The sequence below is a fragment of the Trachinotus anak genome, unplaced genomic scaffold, assembly GCF_046630095.1.
Source record: "Trachinotus anak isolate AG129_WGS33_773 ecotype Australia unplaced genomic scaffold, CSIRO_AGI_Tana_v1 ptg000004l, whole genome shotgun sequence".
NCBI lineage: Eukaryota > Metazoa > Chordata > Actinopteri > Carangiformes > Carangidae > Trachinotus > Trachinotus anak.
Window position 1 is genome coordinate 8,949,470 of NW_027273855.1, and position 20,685 is coordinate 8,970,154.

Here is a 20,685-nt window from a genome sequence, read left to right on the forward strand (position 1 = left end):
CAGAAGACAGACATTGATAATGTCAAGAAAACAAAGGAGTGATTCACGAAGAGGGAGGCAAGGACACAGACAGGAAAGAAGAGACTAAATGTCCACAAAGAAGAAGAGAAAAAAGCCATTGAAATTTATTTGTAAAACTGATCCTGTCCGAATACTTAATCTAAAAAAATTGGTTTACTCTTTTACTTGATGTCAGAGCATGACAGATACAACATGCTGTCTCTTGTTTGGATGCTATGTTAGCCTCCACTTTACTGCAGACTTTGTATGGTGTACAAAATGAGCTGTGTCAGGTAAATCTCAGCAGCAAATCAATTACCGATACCCTGAATCTTCTGTGTTTGCCAACTTGTAACAGAATTAGTGCAACTCTGTACAAACTGAATTATTAACTACGTTTGAGAACATATTACAACCCTGTTTCCAAAAAAGTTGGGACAGAATGCGATTATATGCTAATCATGTAAAGCCATATTTACTTGAAAACATAACAAAGACAACATATCAAATGTTGAAACTTATTGTTTCATGAAAAATATATGCTTGCTACGTATTACCACTGGCCAAGTGTCAAAAGTTTTTTTTTTCAACATGCTTTTAGTACTGGCAATAAACACCAGCCAGTCACTAGCAGGTACATACAAGCCAAAACTGAACAGTGGATTTGAAGAATCGTTACACTCCTTGTTAAATGGGTGTTTACAACAGTCAGTCTGTGCTGAAAAATTAATCCAGGTCTCTGTCAAAGAGTTTGTGATGCTGACTCACATTGTCAATGGCCCTAAGCCGGAGTCCCACCTTCCCGTCCTGGTCCTTACAGAGTATTATCTCCCGCAGCCCTGAGCGGATCTCTGCCCGCCTGATCCCAACGTCTGTTCCTGTGACAGGCCGCACCATCCCCCCAACACCTGAGCTGGAGGGCACTGCCAGTTGCTGAGGAAGCCAGACAGCAATGAAGGGGAGAAGGTAAGAAGAGGTGGGTTAAGAAAAAACAAGTTGCAGGGATTGTGAAAAGATTGAAGAGGATCATTAAAATTCAGCTGCAGATAAAAAGGAATGCTGCATAAAATAGAGGTATGTCGGAGGATTCAATTTCATCTTCTCCTCCACCAGTGAATGAAGTACTGCTTTTGAAAACTTCATTATTACTATGCTTTACACCAACAGTGAAGAAATGCAGATATATATATATAAATAAATAATGGTAGAGGTAAAGATATCAACAAATGGCAGAGAGCACAGATGCCACAGATGCCAACATGCCAGCTGACTCGCTTGGGTGCTGAAAGAACTTTGACATGTTGCAGGATACACACATACAAACACACAGTTGGAGAGGAATGAAGAGCTCACAGCCTCCCACACACTGCTCCAGGCCTGTGGTGAGTCATTCAGTAATATGGCTCTGCAGAAACCCAGTACTATTGTGCTTTGGATACTGTTCAGTGATGGTTTCCATCTACTAAAAGCAGGTTTTGTTGCCCACTTGGGTGCAGCAGAAACAGTTGTTTACAGAACAAAAATAATCATATACACGTACATTGGAGTCATGTTCATGTCGACCAGATGAATGTAAGCCCAGTGTCCACTCACCAAGACAGTTACTGATACCTGGGTATTTGACAATATCACTAGAAGTAACACAAGCAGCTAGACAATTATACAAGTTGTAAACATTATCCCCAAGGAGTGAAATGTTATAGTAAACAACACGAAGGATGGCCGAAATCAGGACCACGCGACACAAACACTTACATTATCAGCCACAGGCAACAGGGCTAGGTTCCTCTGGACTTCATCGCTGTTGAGAGCCAGTCCCATGTAGTCTCCCAGCTCCTCCAGGTTTGGGTACAAGCCTGGGAGAATGGAGATACATGTGGAGGGAGGAGGAGGAGGGTGGGTGGAAAAAGGGAGCCAAGGAAAGAATTTAAGGAAGGGGCAGATGGAAGAGGATAAACAGGTGGGAGAGATGGAAAGTGAGAGACAGGTGGTTGGTAGGAGGGAGAGAGATAGAGAGAATGTGGAGAAGAAGAGAAAAAAAGTTTACAAGGTCACATAATGAATAAATTGATACAGAAATATGTTAATGTATATGGTAAATCACAGGTATGTCTTTCTTAAACCCCTCTCTGAAGATAAACATCAATGTATATTGTATATTTTGAATTAAACGGTGTACAGTGTTATATTAGCTACATCTCTGTAGGTTTTAAAAAAAAAATCTGATCTCATTCTTTCCTGCACATTATATATTTTATTTATGCTGTCAATCACAGCAGGTTCATGTTTGAGCTACACTGAAGATGCTACTGGAAATCTACTGATAATAACCACTCTGTGCTGCAGTGCAGTACAATATTCCTCGCATCAGTATTTAGTCCCTTGCTCTGATGGTAGCTTGCTATGAATTTGTAGCTTTGGTCTGTGTGTGTCCTGTGTCCTTTCCTCCTCTTTGTCCTCCTGCTCTGTCTGTTTAAATATTACAAAGACATGTGCATGTACACACACAGTTTTAATGCAAACTGGTGATGGTTATGAGTCATAAGGCCCTCAGCAACACAAGTAACCCAAAACTTGGGTTGACCATACTTCTCCTTTGAATTCTAGTACACGACTACAGATGTAAGACAGCTTGGTCATCCTGTCTACCTTCCTGTTTGGACAGTGAGCACCTGTGCAATGTGCAACTCTGTGCAATACATGACTCCAATTGTGTACACTGTGAAAGCATATCACTATGATCACGATTAGGTTTTTGGTTGTTTGACATGTCATGGCTGTTTTGGTTGTTTGTCATGTCAGGTTGTACTGACTGTCATGTTTGTTGTATTGTGCAGCTGTATTCGTCATTTTTAGCCCAAAACAAATTTCCTTTGGGACAATAAAGTTTATCTTATCTTATCTTATTTAGAATTTAGTGTGGGTGTCTCCAAGTGCACCTGCTATTTTTGTTCATGTATGTGCAGCAGCACAAACACGGGCTGGCTGAGGTGGAATATAGATCAGAGGGTGTGGTGATTAATAAATACACGCTCGGCCAGTCACATTACTGGTGTCATCTCTGACATTAACTGTGCCACAGTGCTGCATGATGACAACTCAGGATTCAGGTCTTGAGACTAGGGTGGCCACTGAAGTTCACTGAACTCACTGTCATGTTGATGAAACCAGTTTGAGACAGCTTGTGACATGGACCTTTATCCTGCAGGAAGTAGCCATTAGAAGATGGTAACCTGTGGCCATGAAGGGATGAACATGGTCAGCACTAATACTCAGATAGACTGTGGCATTCTGACCATTACTGATTGGTATGAAATAGCTCAAACCATTGACTGTTGACACAAAGAAGGTTTGGTCCATGGATTCATTGTGTTGACATCACATTCTGACCCTACCATCTGTTGCCTCACCAGGAATCCAGATTCATCAGAGCCAGTCTGTAACTGTCTAATGTTGGTGAGCCTGTGTCCACCGATCTCCTGCGGTCAATACTCTGGTGTCTGCAGCTGAGAGAAGCACTGTGTGCTGTCTGGTGTGGCTCTGGTGTACTTCCTGTGCAACAGGCCACTAAAATAAAACATGTCGGCTGTGTGGAACTTTTACAAAGTGTGTGAAACTGACATAATGTACGCCATCTTAATGCTGGATTTAGATATGGGCAACATGGGCAGCTGCACAGTGAGACATCTAGTTGGGGGGTGGCAAAGACCCTGATAAGGAAAGCGCAAGAATTGCACATCACAGATTGTCTATCATTTTATGTTCCTCCACAAGTCCTAAGATCATCTACAGCACGGCATCTAAATATTCCAAATGTACCCCAAAATAAAACCACAGAAGGGGCCTTCATCCTTTACACCCCAAAATTGTGGAACTTCCTACCAAGAAATATTAAAGGGTGAGTTTCACTGGACATTTTCAAACACAACTGAAAAAATACCTGTTCAATTCAGCATTCAATTAGCTCTTAGAATTATTTATTTATACAATATTATTTTATGTCATTTTTTATAGTGATGGTGATTATTATTATTATTATTATTATTATTATCTTTTCACTTTATTATCAAAGCACTTTGAGCTGCATTCTGTGTATGAAAAATGCTATATAAATAAAGTTTTTATAAGTATTATTATTATTATTATTATTATTTAAAGTTACATTTGCATGATCCGTTTTTTATTGCTCATTTGCACATCATGTCAATCATATCATGTCACTGTATGGGTTGGAGCGGGCTGAACCTGTCTAGGTTGTGCAAGCTTCTGCTGCTGAGAAGGTGTCTTAGTGGGAGATGGGATGGGGGTATGGGGGTAGTTTGACCACAGGTCTCCCCACTGGAGCAAGGGAGTGGGGAATCTATCGAATAGCACACTTCTATTTCTGCACAGTATCAGTATTACCCATGCAATTGCTGGGGAGATTTCAACTTATAACTGATGACTTTGCATGAAGGAAAGCAAGAGGGTCAGGCTTTAGATGGCAGTCATGCAATTTAAAATGCATGTGTCTGGTTTAAAGCGTGCTATATATGAAACACATAGATAGAAAAAAGGAGATCAAGAGTCATTCTGTACTCCTCCTACACTAGGTCCCTATAAAAAAATACTAAATGTGTTTCATTATTTCAGAAAACTGAAAATGCCTGGTCATATCATCTGGCCTTCCCTCTCTTTTTCCTCATTTAGATTTCTGTGCTCATCCGTTTTTTAACCTTCTCTTTCATTCACCTCTCCCACACATGCCTGCTCCCCATTCACCCACAAAAGCAAATCAAAATAACAAACTCTCATTGGCTTGGGTATGAATTCTGCACTTTTGTGCAATTCAATACAATTTCACTGTTCTTGTAGTTTATCTTTTGCCTGACCCCCTTTTCTTCAGAAGTCTATCTTTAGCTTAAGTATGCAGGAAACAGCCCTAGAACTCACCCTGATGAGTCTCCTTTTCCTAGAAAAACATGTCTTATTGATACTTTAATGACTGAAATGATCTTGCAGCTGCAAGATATGTATGAATTGTGTTTTTCCAACAACAATTACAAGAAGAAGGAAGGTCATGCTGCTGCAATTAAATGCAGTGACCACAATTTACCACATTAGCACATCTGGTGATGCTGTGATCCAGTGCTGATGTCAATCAGGCCTTCCCTTCTCTCCTCCCGCTCTCTCCGTCTCCCCTCACCACCAGGAGAACAAACTCCTTGTACCCCACGGGCTCACTTCTGGGTCTCTCCACCCTCCCTCCTTTTCAAACCAACTCCTCCTCTCTATGTCTCCCATCATTCCCTGTCCCAGCGCAACACAAGAACCAGTCTCCATGGTGACTCATGGTTAGTACTGCTGAGGTAAAAACAAAAGACCTAAAATCCCACAGGACTCTGCATCAAAACAGTGAAAAGAGAAGCAGAATGAGGTGGATAATGGGAAAAGCGGGAGAAGCGAGTGAAAATAAGCAGAAAAGTTGCGTTCTTTCATCTCTACAGGGCCCTCTGCCATCTTTTACCCACTTTTGTGGATGCCTAATTTCTCTTTTTACTATCATCTTAATATATCTTACTGCAGAGTTCAGGGCTACTTTCTCACAGTCCCCTTTAAATATGAGAGACAGAAACTGAGCATCACTAACACAGAAGGAAAGAGAGAGAATCACAGCCTGTGCGGTGTCCCATTTACTCCCATTATTATCCAAAGTCCCCCTCTCACCCCAGTCTTCTCACCTCACATGTCTTTACCTGCTCTAGATAATAAACTGGTCTTGAAAGAATAACCACAGACTCCCCACAGTAATGCAGATAAGAAAAAATCAAGGGAAAAGAAGAGGGAAGAAAAGAAGAGCAGACATAGGTGAAGGGGTTTCTGCTATGGGTTTTGCTAATTTCCTATGTATAAACAAGTTTGTAACACAACAGAAGAATAAAATACTCTTCAAAAGTATTTATGAGACTCACTTGATCCTGGCATCCCAGCAGTAGCAGGCTGAAGCTGGTAGGTTCCCTCAGTGATGGCAGGCAGTGGGGTGGCAGTCTGGGCAAACTGGGCCTGGGCCTAGAAAGCAACAACACATGCAACAGTCAAATGGCGGGCAGTTGTCATTTATTAAAATACAAAAGATAAATAATTGCAGTAGGATTATTAAAAAAACATGAATCTTCATTAGAAATATCCTTTAAAAATGTCTTCAGTCTCAAACCGTAACATGTTTAAGCACAGTGTACTTCCATGCATATCAAAATTCAACAGTTTTTGTGACACTAAGCATACAAAAGCAGTATATTATATCTTGAATTGCATGCAAATGTGATGTTACAATACTGCATTTTTTTTTTTTTTACTTTTTTCAAACTTTTGAAAGCTCAAGAGCCACAGAAGACATTATACAGCTATTTTCAGAGACTGTGTAGTACTCAAAACAATTCAACTGAATTTCATGTTTAAAATCACTGATGTGCCCCTTTAGTACTAGTCAAAGTAATGGCAAAAAATGGCATAAAATACTACAGACAACAGAAGTCATCATCTTCAGGTAGATGGCTCTGTCTAAAAACGATTCACCATGACACACTCACCTTGATGACCTTGTCGACCTTCAGGTCCTCAAGAGATGGATACAGAGACATCCTACAGAGAAAACGCAAACAGCAGTGAGTGGAGGACCTTGAGAAAATTAGGACAGTGTGGCTTTAGGAGATAACAACCTAGCTAGATAAGCCTCACCATTCAGTTCATTCTTTTGGTTTTCTAGACTGATAAAACCAAAACATTGGTGTTCACCTAAAACAACATGAAATTAATCAGAGATTAAATAAATAAGTGACTGATGAAGAAAGTAAAGTGACAGAATATTAATTTGTTTAACCACCACCACCAATTCAATTCAATTCAATTTTATTTGTATAGCGCCAAATCATAATATACATTATCTCAAGGCACTTTACAGGGTAAGGTCAAGACCTTACTTTGTTACAGAGAAAAACCCAACAGTTCCCACAACGAGCAAGCGCTTGGCGACAGGGGGGAGGAAAAACTCCCTTTTAACAGGAAGAAACCTCCAACAGAACCGGGCTCAGGGTGGGCGGCCGTCTGCCTCGACCGGTTGGGTTTAGGGGAAGATAGAAAGAGGGGGAGGGGGAGGAGAGGGGAGAGAAGAGAGAGAGACCAGGAACAGCTGTGTAGGTAATGGTGTTATCAATAATAATGATGACAGGTAACAGTGGTTAATAGTAAAGATGAGTAGTGGTGGATCTGGATCCTGCTGCTCCCGAGGCAGAGATACCTGCAGAATGAGGACAGAGAGAGGGAGAGAGAGGAGAAGCACAAAACTACGGGAGAGAAAAAAAAAAAACAAAGTTAATGGCATGAAGTCATTGAGAGAGAGCGGGGGAGAGAGACAGAAATAGGGAGAGAGCGCCCAGTGAATCATGGGAATCCCCCAGCAGTTTAGCTCTATAGCAGCATAGCTAAGGGATGCGTCAGGACATACCCGAGCCAGCCCTAACTATAAGCTTTACTAAACAAGACAGTTTTAAGCCTGATCTTAAAGGTAGAGAGGGTGTCTGCCTCCCGAACCCACACTGGGAGCTGGTTCCACAGGAGAGGAGCCTGATAGCTGAAGGCTCTGCCCCCCATTCTACTCTTACTAACTCTGGGAACCATAAGTTGACCTGCATTTAGAGAGCGAAGTGTCCTATTGGGAAAATAGGGAACTATAAGCTCTCCAAGGTACGATGGTGCCTGACCATTAATGGCTTTGTAGGTGAGGAGGAGGATTTTAAATTCGATTCTGGATTTTACAGGGAGCCAATGCAGAGAGGCTAACACAGGAGAGACGTGATCTCGTTTCCTCGTTCCTGTCAGTACTCGTGCTGCCGCATTCTGGATCAATTGGAGGCTTTTTACTGAATTTTTGGGACATCCTGACAATAAAGAGTTACAGTAGTCCAGTCTTGAGGTAACAAATGCATGAACTAGTTTTTCAGCATCCTTTAGACATAGAATGGGTCTGATTTTAGCAATATTGCGCAGGTGGAAGAAGGCTGTCCTAGAGACTTGCTTTATATGTGAAGTAAAGGACAAGTCCTGGTCAAAAATGACACCAAGGTTTCTGACTGTAGCACTGGAGGCCAAGGTGATGTCATCCAGAGTCAGTATATTATCACATAGTGTATCTCTGAGGTGTTTTGGGCCAATTACAATAACTTCAGTTTTGTCTGAATTTAAGAGTAAGAAATTACTGGTCATCCAGATTTTTATGTCCTTAAGACACACCTGAAGCTTGGCTACCTGGTTAGTCTCACCTGGCTTCATGGATAAGTACAGCTGGGTGTCATCTGCGTAACAATGGAAATTCATCTGGTGCCTCCTAATAATGTTTCCCAGAGGAAGCATATATAGACTGAAGAGCATTGGTCCTAGCACAGAACCTTGTGGAATTCCATGACTGACTTCTGTGATGATAGAGGAGTCATTGTTAACATGAACAAACTGGAGTCTATCTGACAGATATGACTTAAACCAGCTTAGTGCGGTTCCTTTGATGCCGACCATATGTTCTAGTCTCTGTAATAAAATCTTATGATCGATGGTGTCAAATGCGGCACTAAGATCTAGTAGGACAAGTATAGAGACAAGTCCATTGTCTGAGGCTATGAGGAGATCATTGGTAACCTTAACCAGAGCTGTTTCTGTGCTATGATGGACTCAAAAACCTGACTGAAAGTCTTCAAACAAACCATTCCTGTGCAAGTAATCACATAACTGGCTTGCAACGACCCTCTCAAGGATTTTGGAGATAAAGGGGAGGTTGGATATAGGTCTATAATTGGCTAAAACGTCAGGATCAAGAGTAGGCTTTTTAAGTAGAGGTTTAATTACTGCAACTTTAAAAGCCTGCGGTACATAACCAGTTGATAAAGATAAGTTAATCAGACTTAATATAGAGGTGTCAAGTAAAGGAAAAACCTCTTTGAACAACCTTGTTGGAATGGGGTCAAGAAGACAGGATGATGGTTTAGATAAATAAACTGTTGAAGTGAGCTCAGGGAGATGTACAGGAGAGAAACAGTCAAAATATAAGCCAGTTACAGTTGACTCTGAGGCTGCTGAACTGGACAGTACATCTGAACCAGCTGTGGGGAGGAGATGGTGAATTTTTTCTCTAACAGAGACAATTTTATCTGTAAAGAAGCTCATGAAGTCATTACAACTGAGGGCTAAAGGTATAGATGGGTCAACAGAGCTGTGGCTGTCTGTCAGCCTGGCTACAGTGCTGAACAGAAACCTGGGATTGTTCTTGTTTTCTTCTATCAATGATGAATAATAGGATGTTCTGGCTTTACGGAGGCTTTTTTTATACGCCAACAGGCTGTCTTTCCAAGCCTTTAAAGATTCATCCAGGTTAGTAGAACGCCACCTTCTTTCTAGCTTCCTTGAATTTTGCTTTAAAGCTCGTGTTTCTGAGTTGTACCATGGAGCTAGCCTTCTCTGACTCACTACCTTCTTCCTCAGAGGGGCCACAGTATCTAGAGTTGCACGCAGTGAGGCTACAGTACTATCAACAAAATCATCAACCTGTGTGGCTGTGAAGTTAAGAGAGCTGTTCCCTACTGCATTGATACATGGCAGTGGGCTAAGTACTGATGGGATCCTTTCTTTAAATTTGCTAATGGTATTGTCAGAGAGACACCTGCTGTAATAGATTTTTTCCCCAGATGCTGTGTAGTCCATGACTGAAAACTCAAATGTTAACAGAGAATGGTCAGACAAAAGAGGGTTTCTGGGAGAAACTGTTAGGTATTCAATGTCAATCCCATAAGTCAGAACCAGATCAAGGGTATGATTAAAAGAGTGAGTGGGTTCATTAACATGCTGAGAGAAGCCAATTGAGTCTAATAATGAATTAAATGCATGACTCAGGCTGTCACTTTCAACATCTACATGAATGTTAAAATCACCCACTATGATGACTTTATCTGTGCTAAGAGCTAACTCAGATAAAAAGTCTGAGAACTCAGATAAGAACTCAGAGTAAGGAGCAGGAGGACGATATACAGTAACTAGTAGGACTGGTTTTTGTGTCTTCCAGTTTGGGTGTGACAGACTAAGAATAAGGCTTTCAAACGAATTATGATTAACCTTATGCTTGGGATTCAGTAATAAATTGGAGTGATAAATGGCTGCCACCCCTCCTCCTCGGCCTGTGCTTCGAGGGATATGAACGTTAACATGAGTGGGGGGTGTTGATTCATTTAAACTAACATATTCATCCTGCTGCAGCCAGGTTTCCGTCAGACAGAGCAGATCAATGTTATGATCAGTTATCAGATCATTGACTAGTAGAGATTTAGATGAGAGTGATCTGATATTCAATAATCCACATTTAATTTTCCTGTTATTTGGTTCTGGACTAACAGTTGTGCTAATTTTTATTAGGTTTTCATGTCTAACTCCTCCTCTGTTCGCTTTTGATTTATTATATTTAAATGTAGGTGGTCGGGGGACAGACACAGTTTTTAGGGGGTGAATGGCAGCGACCACATACTAACATATTAATGAGCAACTATTCTGACAACTGATCAATCATGGCTTGATAATTTCAAAGATTCTCTAGCAGCTTCTCCTGTGTGAGAATTACTGCTTCTCTTTTTCTCGATTGTGATAGTAAATTAAATGTGTTTGATTTGCACTGTTGGTAAAATTATAAATTATTAATATATAGACAAAAAAATTAATGAAGAAAATAATTGGAAAATTACTCAACAGTGAAAATACTATGCAGCCCTAGTTGAATTTACTAACTACTACTACGACTACTACTACAACTACTACTAGAGATTCACCGACTGCAATTTTCTGGGCCGATTCCGTTTTCCGATTTTTCATAGTGTTTGACCTGCCAATACCGATTTTGGCCGATTCCAATTTCATTTTTTCTTCTTTTTTTTAAGATATTTTTTGGGCATTTTTTGCCTTTTATTGACAGGACAGTAGAAGGTGACAGGAAGGGGGCAGAGAGGGAGGGGAGATGACACGCAGGGGGGAGTCGGGCCGGTCGGGAGTCGAGCCGGCGCTCAGCTGCTAAGAGCTTCCGCTCATGTGGTACGCGCCCTAACCACTCCGCCATCGGGCGGCCCCCCAATTTCATTTTTTCTAACTACTTTACAGTTCACACAAAGATAATGACAGTCCAAATGTCAGTTGTAAAACTGATCGCCGTTTTGGAATTGGCATGTAAAATGCTGCGTGTGTGGTTTGACATGAGATCAAACAATTCTTTTAACGCAGCATCTGAGAAATACCGTTTACTTGATATTACATATCTTGGGCTCAGATATTGTATCATATTTCTGAAACCTGCATTTTCAACCACTGAAAACGGCTGGTCACCCAGAGCAATGAGTTCCATCATTTTTCTGGTAATGGCTTTATTCTTTTCATTGCTGATAAAAGCTATCAGAGGTTGCTGACTTGTGGATGGGTGCTAGTTTTAGCTTGCTGTTTACCTGTAGCCTCTTGGCCTTTGCTAGATTCTGGCATAAAATCGGAATATCTTAGACTGACTGGCTGGTTGCTGGTCACAGCTGGTCAGGCGTAAAATCGTCTGGTTCCGGTCACCTGCAGATCAATCGGTGCATCCCTAACTACTACTACTACTACTACTACTACTACTACTACTACTACTACTACTACTACTACTTTGATATATTGTAATAGAATTTATTTTCTTAAACCTCTGTAAACTGTTGCTTGATAGTAGACAGATTTCTAAGAAAACATACATCATAATTTCCAACCCTAAGCACAATGTCACATTTATACATAGCATTTGGAGTGACAAATATATCAATAATAAGGGTATCCAATGCCCAGGTAATCTAAGTGCAGCACACTTGTCTATAAAAAACACACTTAAGGATTGGCAGAAAAGATTCAGAAATCCAGAAACAGTTGCACAAAATGCAACAACTAAATATGAAACCGTTACTGGTTTCTAGGGTTGCACATCTCTCTGTGATAAACGATTCGATATGAATCTAGATACACAGGTTACGATTCGATTCAAAAACAATATCCTTTTTTACAGACCGATTCGATACGAATCGATTCCATACAGTGTAAGAACGATAACCGGGTTACAGGCCGGAGTCAGTTATAGTTTGAACCCGCTGACACAGTGAAGGTCATTAATCTATAAAATAATAACGCGGTTGTTGTGAGCAGATGACAGGCTGGTGAACTGCAACCAGGATGAGACACTGCTGGCTCACACATCACAAAAACTATCACAAAGAAGCTCAATGAATGATATCGGCGTCTTAGTGAATCCGGTTATGCGGCGAATATATCGATTAAAAACAATTACATTCCTGAAAAAAGTGTAAGAAGTGACGAATAAATGCGGCAAAAAAAAAAAAAAAAAAACCACAAAATCAATGAACCTTGGTTTGTGTAGAAGAAAACTCGTCTTTGTGCCGTTTATTCACTTTTCACACTAACTTGTTCTCGTCCTGACGACGCTAGCAGTAACCTAGCCCAGCGGTCCCCAACCCCCGGGCCGCGGACCGGTACCGGTCCGTGGGTCATTTGGTACCGGGCCGCACAGAAAGAATAAATAACTTACATTACTTCCGTTTTATTTATTTTGGAATCTGAAAGATATTTCATTTTGAAAAATTACCCGATTCTCTGTTACATCCGTCTATGTCACTCTTGACGCAGGTCAAGGCGCTCTTCTCGGTCATGTGATAGGTTACCGCTAAAATGAAACCCAGGAGCTAGCAAAATGAGTAAAAAAACAAACGTCTTTGGAAAGTTTCTTTGCAAAGGGGAAAAGGCCCAGCCAGGAGACAGAAGAGGAGCCTACGACTTCCAAGAAAAAGAAAGCTATTTTAATAGACAATATCAGGAGTCCTACTTAAAATACGGATTTATCCCAACAGGAGATTCCCACGCACCAAGCCCACTCTGCATAATATGCGGCGACTGGCTCTCGAATGAGGCAATGAAGCCCTCAAAACTGCTTCGCCACTTGGAGACCAAGCACCCTGCATTAAAAGACAAGCCTTTGGAGTATTTTGAAAGAAAAAAGCGTGAACAAGAAGGACAGAAACAATTACTGAGGGCCACCACATCAACAAATGCAAGTGCACTGAGAGCATCATACTTGGTGGCTAATCGTATTGCTAAGGCTAAAAAGCCATTCACCACTGGCGAAGAATTGATCCTGCCCGCCACTAAAGACATCTGCCGTGAACTTCTAGGAGAGGCTGCGGTTAAAAAGATAGCACAGGTGCCTCTTTCGGCCAGCACCATCACTCGGCGCATCGAGGAAATAGCAGAGGACATTGAGACACAATTGCTGGAGAGGATTAATACATCACCATGGTATGCACTCCAGGTTGATGAGTCTACAGATATTGACAATAAGGCAATACTACTGGTTTATGTGCGATATGTTCATCAGGAGGATGTGCATGAGGATATCTTATGTGCACTGTCATTGCCAACCAAAACCACGGCCGCAGAACTATTCAAGTCCCTTGATGATTATATATCAGGAAAACTGAAATGGGCCTTTTGTGTCGGCATATGCACAGACGGAGCTGCTGCCATGACCGGACGACTGTCTGGTTTAACTGCTCAGATTAAGGAGGTTGCACCTGAATGTGAGTCTACACATTGTGTCATTCACAGGGAAATGCTGGCTAGCCGAAAAATGCCACCGGAACTTAACAGCGTATTGAATGATGTCATTAAAGTTATTAACCACATCAAAGCACACGCCCTTAACTTGCGCCTGTTCGAGCAACTTTGTGAGGAGATGGACATGGAGCACAGACGCCTTCTGTTATACACAGAAATAAGATGGTTATCCCGAGGGAGATCGCTGGCCAGAGTGTTTGAATTACGGGAGCCGCTGCAGAGATTTCTCTCAGAAAAAAAGTCACCGCTGGCTGCACATTTCAGTGACGAGGAATGGGTCGCTAAACTTGCTTACTTGTGCGACATATTCAGCCTGCTCAATGAACTCAATCTGTCACTCCAGGGGAAAATGACAACTGTCTTCAAGTTGGCAGATAAAGTAGCTGCATTTAAAGCCAAATTGGATTTGTGGGGACGACGCGTGAACAGAGGTATATTTGACATGTTTCAAACATTAGCAGGGATTTTGGAAGAGACTAAGTCTGAGCCTTCATTCTCCCAGCTGGTGCACGATCACCTGTCTTTGCTATTGAAAGAGTTTGAGCACTACTTCCCAACCACAAAAGATCCACGAACTGCCAAAGAATGGATCCGCGACCCATTTCTCAACAAACCAGGTGAATCCAACATGTCTGTGCAAGATGAAGATCAACTGCTGGAGATCGCAAATGACGGCAGCCTTAAAAGTATGTTCGAGACAACAACTCTGCCGGTGTTCTGGATTAAAGTCATGGCTGAATACCCTGAGATCGCCACAACAGCACTGAAAACACTGTTGCCATTTCCGACATCCTATCTGTGTGAAGCGGGGTTTTCTGCAGTGACGGCGACCAAAACAAAATTACGAAGTAGACTGGACATAAGCCACACACTTCGGGTGTCATTGTCTCCTATTACCCCTAGATGGGACCGCCTGGTTGCAGAAAAACAAGCTCAGGGCTCCCACTGATTCAGCATTGTGGTGAGTTGTATTTTTCATGCACTTTGTATTTGCGGTGTATCTTATTTTGAAGGCATGTTTAAACGTTACCATAGCGACCAGAGAGTATTGCGGGCAGAGAGGACGTTACTCACATCATGATTCGTGTTTATTATTATGTTTAGAAAATACCACAGTTTTCATGCAGGTCATATCATATTATTTTGTTGTATTTATCCGCCACACCTTAAACGCCGGTCCCTGAAAATATTGTCTGACATTAAACCGGTCCGTGGGGCAAAAAAGGTTGGGGACCGCTGACCTAGCCTATCCCGAGACACAGCGGGACCGCGGATAGAGTGCACGTACACAGTAGTGACGTCACTCAGAGAAAAAAGACTTTTCTGGGCTTTTTCTGAGCTTTGAAAAACTTTTACACAGATTAAAACCCCATGGCTTAAAAATATACATTAGAAAGATTGATATTTGGCTGTGTGCACAGCTGGAGGTGTCCTGTTAAAAGTTTTACCACGAGTGGCCACTGGGAAATATTGGCTGCAAGGCTGAGCGGCGGCACCATATCCAGGTCTTATAATACATTCATGGTCGTCCCTTGTTTATCACTCATGCTAATACCAGCTAGGCAGCTACGGCGTTTCGCGGGCAGCCTCAGCTCTCGCGTTGTTTTAGAGACCTGGCGCGTGTGTAATGCCGCCAACCGATTCAAAGTCTCGCAATACCCGATCCATGACTCTATAACCGATTCATCTAGGAATTCATTGATAATTCGTATCGATTGAGGAGGCTGCTACCGATGCAGCCGTATCTCTCACTTGTTGAACCGAATATCCGGTCGCATCGGTTTATCGTTCACAACGCTACTGGTTTCACACTTTATCATGGTAGAAATACCCAAAGGTTAGTATTACCATTTAAATTTTCATTATCACTATAACTAATGATTATTACTGTGGATAACTACTGTGGTTAATTTGACTCGCGGTATCAACCGTGCATGTGCGGCAAGCAACCTGGGTTTGTCACGTGTCTGTGAAAACATGAAGTAGGGCAGTGACAGAGCTCCTTCAGAGATTTTTCAGCCTTCCAAAATCCTTTTTATACCAAAGTTGGCAGGTATAAACAGGTTTTTAAATGCAAGTGAACCCGCTAAAAGGTGAATGATCTTTTACACTGCCAGATGAGTTTACCTTTCTGTTCGAAACTATATCATCATATGCACACAGAGCACACATACAGACGCAGGGGAGAAAGAGTGAGCTATGAGCCTCTGTGTGAGACGTTTTTAAAAGGGCTGCAGCTCACTGTCTTCCCCGAGCGCAGTGTTTCTGGTTTAACAGCACCATGCTGGACAGGTGGCACGTCTGTTTACAGTGTCTGTGCTTTGAAAGACGTTACAGCACAGGGGGAAAAAAGAATTTGCTATTCCCTTGTATACATTGTGGGCATGCAGCAAGGTGATACAATAGTCTACTGCTACTGGTCCCCATATACGATTTTATTGCACATCGTGATAAAAAACACTCAAAATAAGTTTAATTTCCATCATTGGGATAATCCTGAATGGAGATAATCATTAATGTTACCATTGATTCCACTGCTCTCCACACTCATTACACTGCTGGATTTTCACCGCAGATATTCAGGACTTTATGCAAACGTTAGAATGGACTAAGTGGAGGAAAAAAAAAAAAAAAAAATTGCAACAACATACAAACAACACACAGCATCAGTATTTTTGAGCATTTTAAAGCATATTTTCATGATTATCACACTAATATCATGAATTGCAATTATTTTGGCCAGGATAATCGTAACATGAAATTTTTGTATCGTCCCATGCCTACTCATCTGTGACACAGATGTGCTGGACATGTTATTATTTCAATGTTTAAATGCAAACATTCACTTGATGAAATGATTTCAGGTTGTGTGTTATTACTTTTTGAACATTTTCAGTACATTTCAACAATATGGTGATAATTCTGATAATGGTAATAATTTTAGTCACTGTAATCATGATTGAATTGAATTTCTATACTGTTTTATGTCTAGCCATCACACATTAGCTAATGGACGGGTACGTGTATAGACACTCTCGGTATGTGTAAAGCACAATGAAAATAATATTGTCAGGACTCTGTGACTTCACAATACATCACTTCACCATGGCACTACATCTTATCTAATCTTGTTCTCAAACTGTGTGGACTCAGGGTGTCTGAATGTAATGACTTAGATCTTGACATATTGCTGTGAATGAACAACATGTGGACCAAAGACCCAGATTAGAAAAGAAGTAGCTCAACTACATAGTGTTACTGTACTGTACAAACCATGACATTACACTGACAAACACCTGGACTTGTATATACAGGTGACCTGTATAAGCTGTAGAAACACAATACATGAGTAAACATGGGAGGAGAAAAACACATGAGAGCAACACAGCACAGGCAATAGTTAATGGCTCTCAGGATCACAACATGTTGCAACCCATTATAGTTATGCTCTAATCAAACCCAGACTCAGAAGAACTCATTACCATAGCATATAAACAAAACAGCAGCCCGAGGAGGAAAGAGGAAATGAAAGATGACAGTCAGCTGACTGACAGTGTGCCCACAGTACAAGAACATAAGCCAAGACACACAGTAATGCCATGACATAAAATAAACCCAAGTATGTTTGATCTGCATGACTGCTCACATTTCTCTACTTGCTCTGGTGTCTACAGTGATTTAGAACAAAAAAGATGGTAGTGGCTGTTTCTCAAGGCCAGTTGAACTAGGGAACTAGGGATGGGTACCGAAACCCAGTATTAAATGTGACCCCTGTGCAAAATTTTTAAAGACCATAGTATGGATAAGCTCTGACATATCAATTCCGTTGTTGGTACTGGAAAAACTCAAAGACATTCATTCATCTATTATGCATTTTCGCTGTTCCCACCGCAGAAGAGAAAGTACTGCATCGATAAGAGTACCATTAAAGCACTGCATCGATAAGAGTACAGTTAAAATACCAGATTGTAAGAGTACCATTAAAGTGCTGGACTGATAGGAGTACCGTTACAGCACCGGATCAGTAAGAGTATTGTTAAGTACTGGGTTGATAAGCAGTAAAAGTAGCAGTACTGTTAAGATCTTAACAATACCCATTCTAGTGTTAATATTGAAAGTCCTCTAGGTCTAAAGTGCATAAAATGGTAACAGCAATGTTTGATTCAAGCTACAGACCTTCACTGCATGTCGACCCCATCTCCATGTGTTTTCTGTCAACTGTCAAAAAAAAATATAAACAGAATTCCAGCACTCACAGATAGTCTTCTTGTGGGGCAAAGAACGAACGTGTTTCAGCTACACGCCATCATCAGCCAAATCAAACAAAGTATACCTGCACAGATCCACTGCCCTCTCTCCTGCTCAGGGCCTCTACTATTTTCATCATATAATCTACTAACAGTTTTTCTGTGTAAAATGCCTGTCACAAGTTCAAAGTGATGTCTTCCAAAGTCTTATTTTATTTGACCAACAGTCCAAAAACCATAAGATATTCAGTTTATTCCCATAGAAGACTTAGAAAACAGATACTATTCACATCTGAGAAGATGTAACTTGTAAATTTTTGCTTTAAAAATGACTGAATTGATTATCGGCTAATCACTGCAGTTCTACTCCCGACACTTCTAATACCTATGTTCTAATACTGAATACCAATCCAATACCTGAGATACCTTTACTCAACATATGACCTCAAAAGTTCTGATTCTTTCTCTTTTCAACAACAGTATTCCTCTCTCTCTTTCCCATTAAATCCAACTATGTTCAACATATTCTATAACTCTGAGATCGGCACAAGAATTCCAGTGTGCTTCCACTTTGTATTTGTGCAAATGCCATATTAAGTTACTTGAACCTGAAATTGAATTCAAAATGTGTATATCTCACTACATGGAAGTCATTTTAATGTAACATGAAAAACAGTGATGGTAACCCACCATGACTGAATGAATGAACTTGATAAAGGAAATGCTGAATTTAATCATGACAGTGACAGGCAAACTCTACTTAATGTGGATTAGTCACATCAGAGCCAAAACACAATATGCTTGAGAAGGTCATTATTGGCACAGACATCAATCCAGTGTTCTGGAGTCCCTAAAATAAAGACAAAAATGCCAAAAAAATATAGGTTACAGGATTACAATAATATAAATCACTAGAATTGCACTCAGTAGAGTGCATACCTCCAACAAGGGTAAACAATTCTACACATCTGTCTAGCTTTAATTATAGAAGTCGGGGAATATGCGCGCTGCAAATTGTCAAGGTGCTGCACGGCCCACATAGTATAGTTCCACCTTTGTGTCTGTAATGTGGATGCAACGCCCCAGCCCTAAACAAATGTTGTTTAATGTTTCTCTTTTAGGTTTAGCTACTCATCCAATCTTCACCAAATTGTACAATCTCAACACCATGATATGTCTAATTTTTTACATCAAGTTCCAAACATTATTTCCTAGAAAACTGACAAATTGATTTAAAATAAAAAAAAAATCCTTTATCTGTCCATTCAACAGGATCTGCACCAAAATTTTATGGGTTCTTCCCAGGCCATGCCCCATCCCTCCAACAAGTTGGGTGCAAATCAATTCACTACTTTTTGCCTAATCCATGCCCAAAACAAACAAGCAAACATGGGTGAAAACATTACCTTTTTGTTGAAGATAACAAACAACCAAACCAACCAACAAACAAACAAAGATATTAGAATTGCACTCAGTAGAACGCATACCTCTGCCAAGGCCACACAATCCCACACAGTTTATGAGAAAGATATCGGCACCAAACTGTACAAACTCATAGATCACAACACCATATATGTCTATTTTTTTTCATCAAGTCCATACATTATTTTTGTCAATGGAATTAATATTGTCACATATCTCGAGACTAACGGTGTCCCGTCGTCCCAGGGATAGTAGAAAATATGATCGGGATGAACAGAGATCTGATCTGGGACGTCATTTCTTCTAGACTGGTAAGTAAGCAGTCGTTAGCGTAGGCCATGTAGCAATAGCAAAAACCTAATATAGCTCCTTTAAAGTGTATAAACCATCACAAATATGACTCTACACTGATATTTCACATACACATAATGGTAGAGTATGTGGTCAAACATTGATTTTGACAACAATAAATGAAAAATACAATGCTGAACAAACCTAATAATACTGGTCACAATCACATTACTGTGACAACTCACTCTTCCAGCTACTTCAGCTACTACTCTGTTCTTATATTCTTGGTCCTTGCCGACAAGTGCATTTGTGTTAGTGGACACAAAGAAGCATTTTAATACCTTCTAGTGTTTACTTTTCAGTTGTGTTTGTTTGCTCCATTTATACCCCCTGCCCTCGTTTGGACTAGCAGGGTAGAGGTATAACTAACTGCAGCTCAGTTGAAGAGGACAAATTACATTATTTGATGTTTTAAGAGACATTTTCTGCATTTGTGTATAAACAGGTAATTATTGGTAAATTATTATTAATTGGTATCCCATATATGCATTCCTTTTCTGAGAGCAATTCAGCAGCTCATTGCTACTCCGCCTCAAAGTATATAGCTAGCAAACCAAAAGCTTTGGTGGAAACTGGAAAGGAAAAAGAGGGCTAACTTCAGTAAGGTTGAACGAATTGGTTGAATACAAGAATGAGGTCTTCTTGGCAGCTTATTTTGGTCTGTTGACAGGGCTGGGAAAGAGACGAGGGAGGGAGGATGGGAGGAGGAGTGACAACGATAATAGGAAAAAAAAAACTGGCCCTTACCCTTATCTTCCTTCTGTTCGTATTAAATAACCCACATTATATTATATGAGTTCAGAAATTACAGACAGATAATTAATCATGTTAACAGGTACAATATGCTGTTATATTAACGCTATGACAACACATCAACCGCTTATGGCTGATAATACGCAAGGCGTAACAGACGTTAAACATTATAATAGATAAGGCATTTCCTTGATGCTCTAATATTGAGGGA

The 20,685-nt window shown here is 40.7% G+C and overlaps 1 protein-coding gene and 1 long non-coding RNA gene across 3 annotated transcripts in view; both read right to left on the reverse strand.

Moving 5' to 3' along the window:
• LOC139620281 (uncharacterized) overlaps nt 1-20,685 on the reverse strand; it is a 94,094-nt gene that overhangs the window by 27,994 nt on the left and 45,415 nt on the right. The gene's annotated exons all lie outside the window — the stretch shown is intronic.
• The window catches only part of sdcbp2 (syndecan binding protein (syntenin) 2), a 29,342-nt gene that overhangs the window by 8,117 nt on the left and 540 nt on the right, over nt 1-20,685 (reverse strand). Inside the window, exons 2-5 of one of the 2 annotated variants that reach the window (XM_071475631.1) lie at nt 6,570-6,621; nt 5,952-6,048; nt 1,756-1,856; nt 769-933 (exon numbers count right to left, since the gene is read on the reverse strand). In XM_071475631.1, coding sequence (XP_071331732.1) covers nt 769-933; nt 1,756-1,856; nt 5,952-6,048; nt 6,570-6,620 — 414 coding nt within the window. In that variant the 5' untranslated portion in view covers nt 6,621. Of the gene's footprint in view, nt 1-768; nt 934-1,755; nt 1,857-3,151; nt 3,176-5,951; nt 6,049-6,569; nt 6,622-20,685 lie in introns of those variants that run through there. The other variant, XM_071475632.1, reaches the window with a different exon arrangement.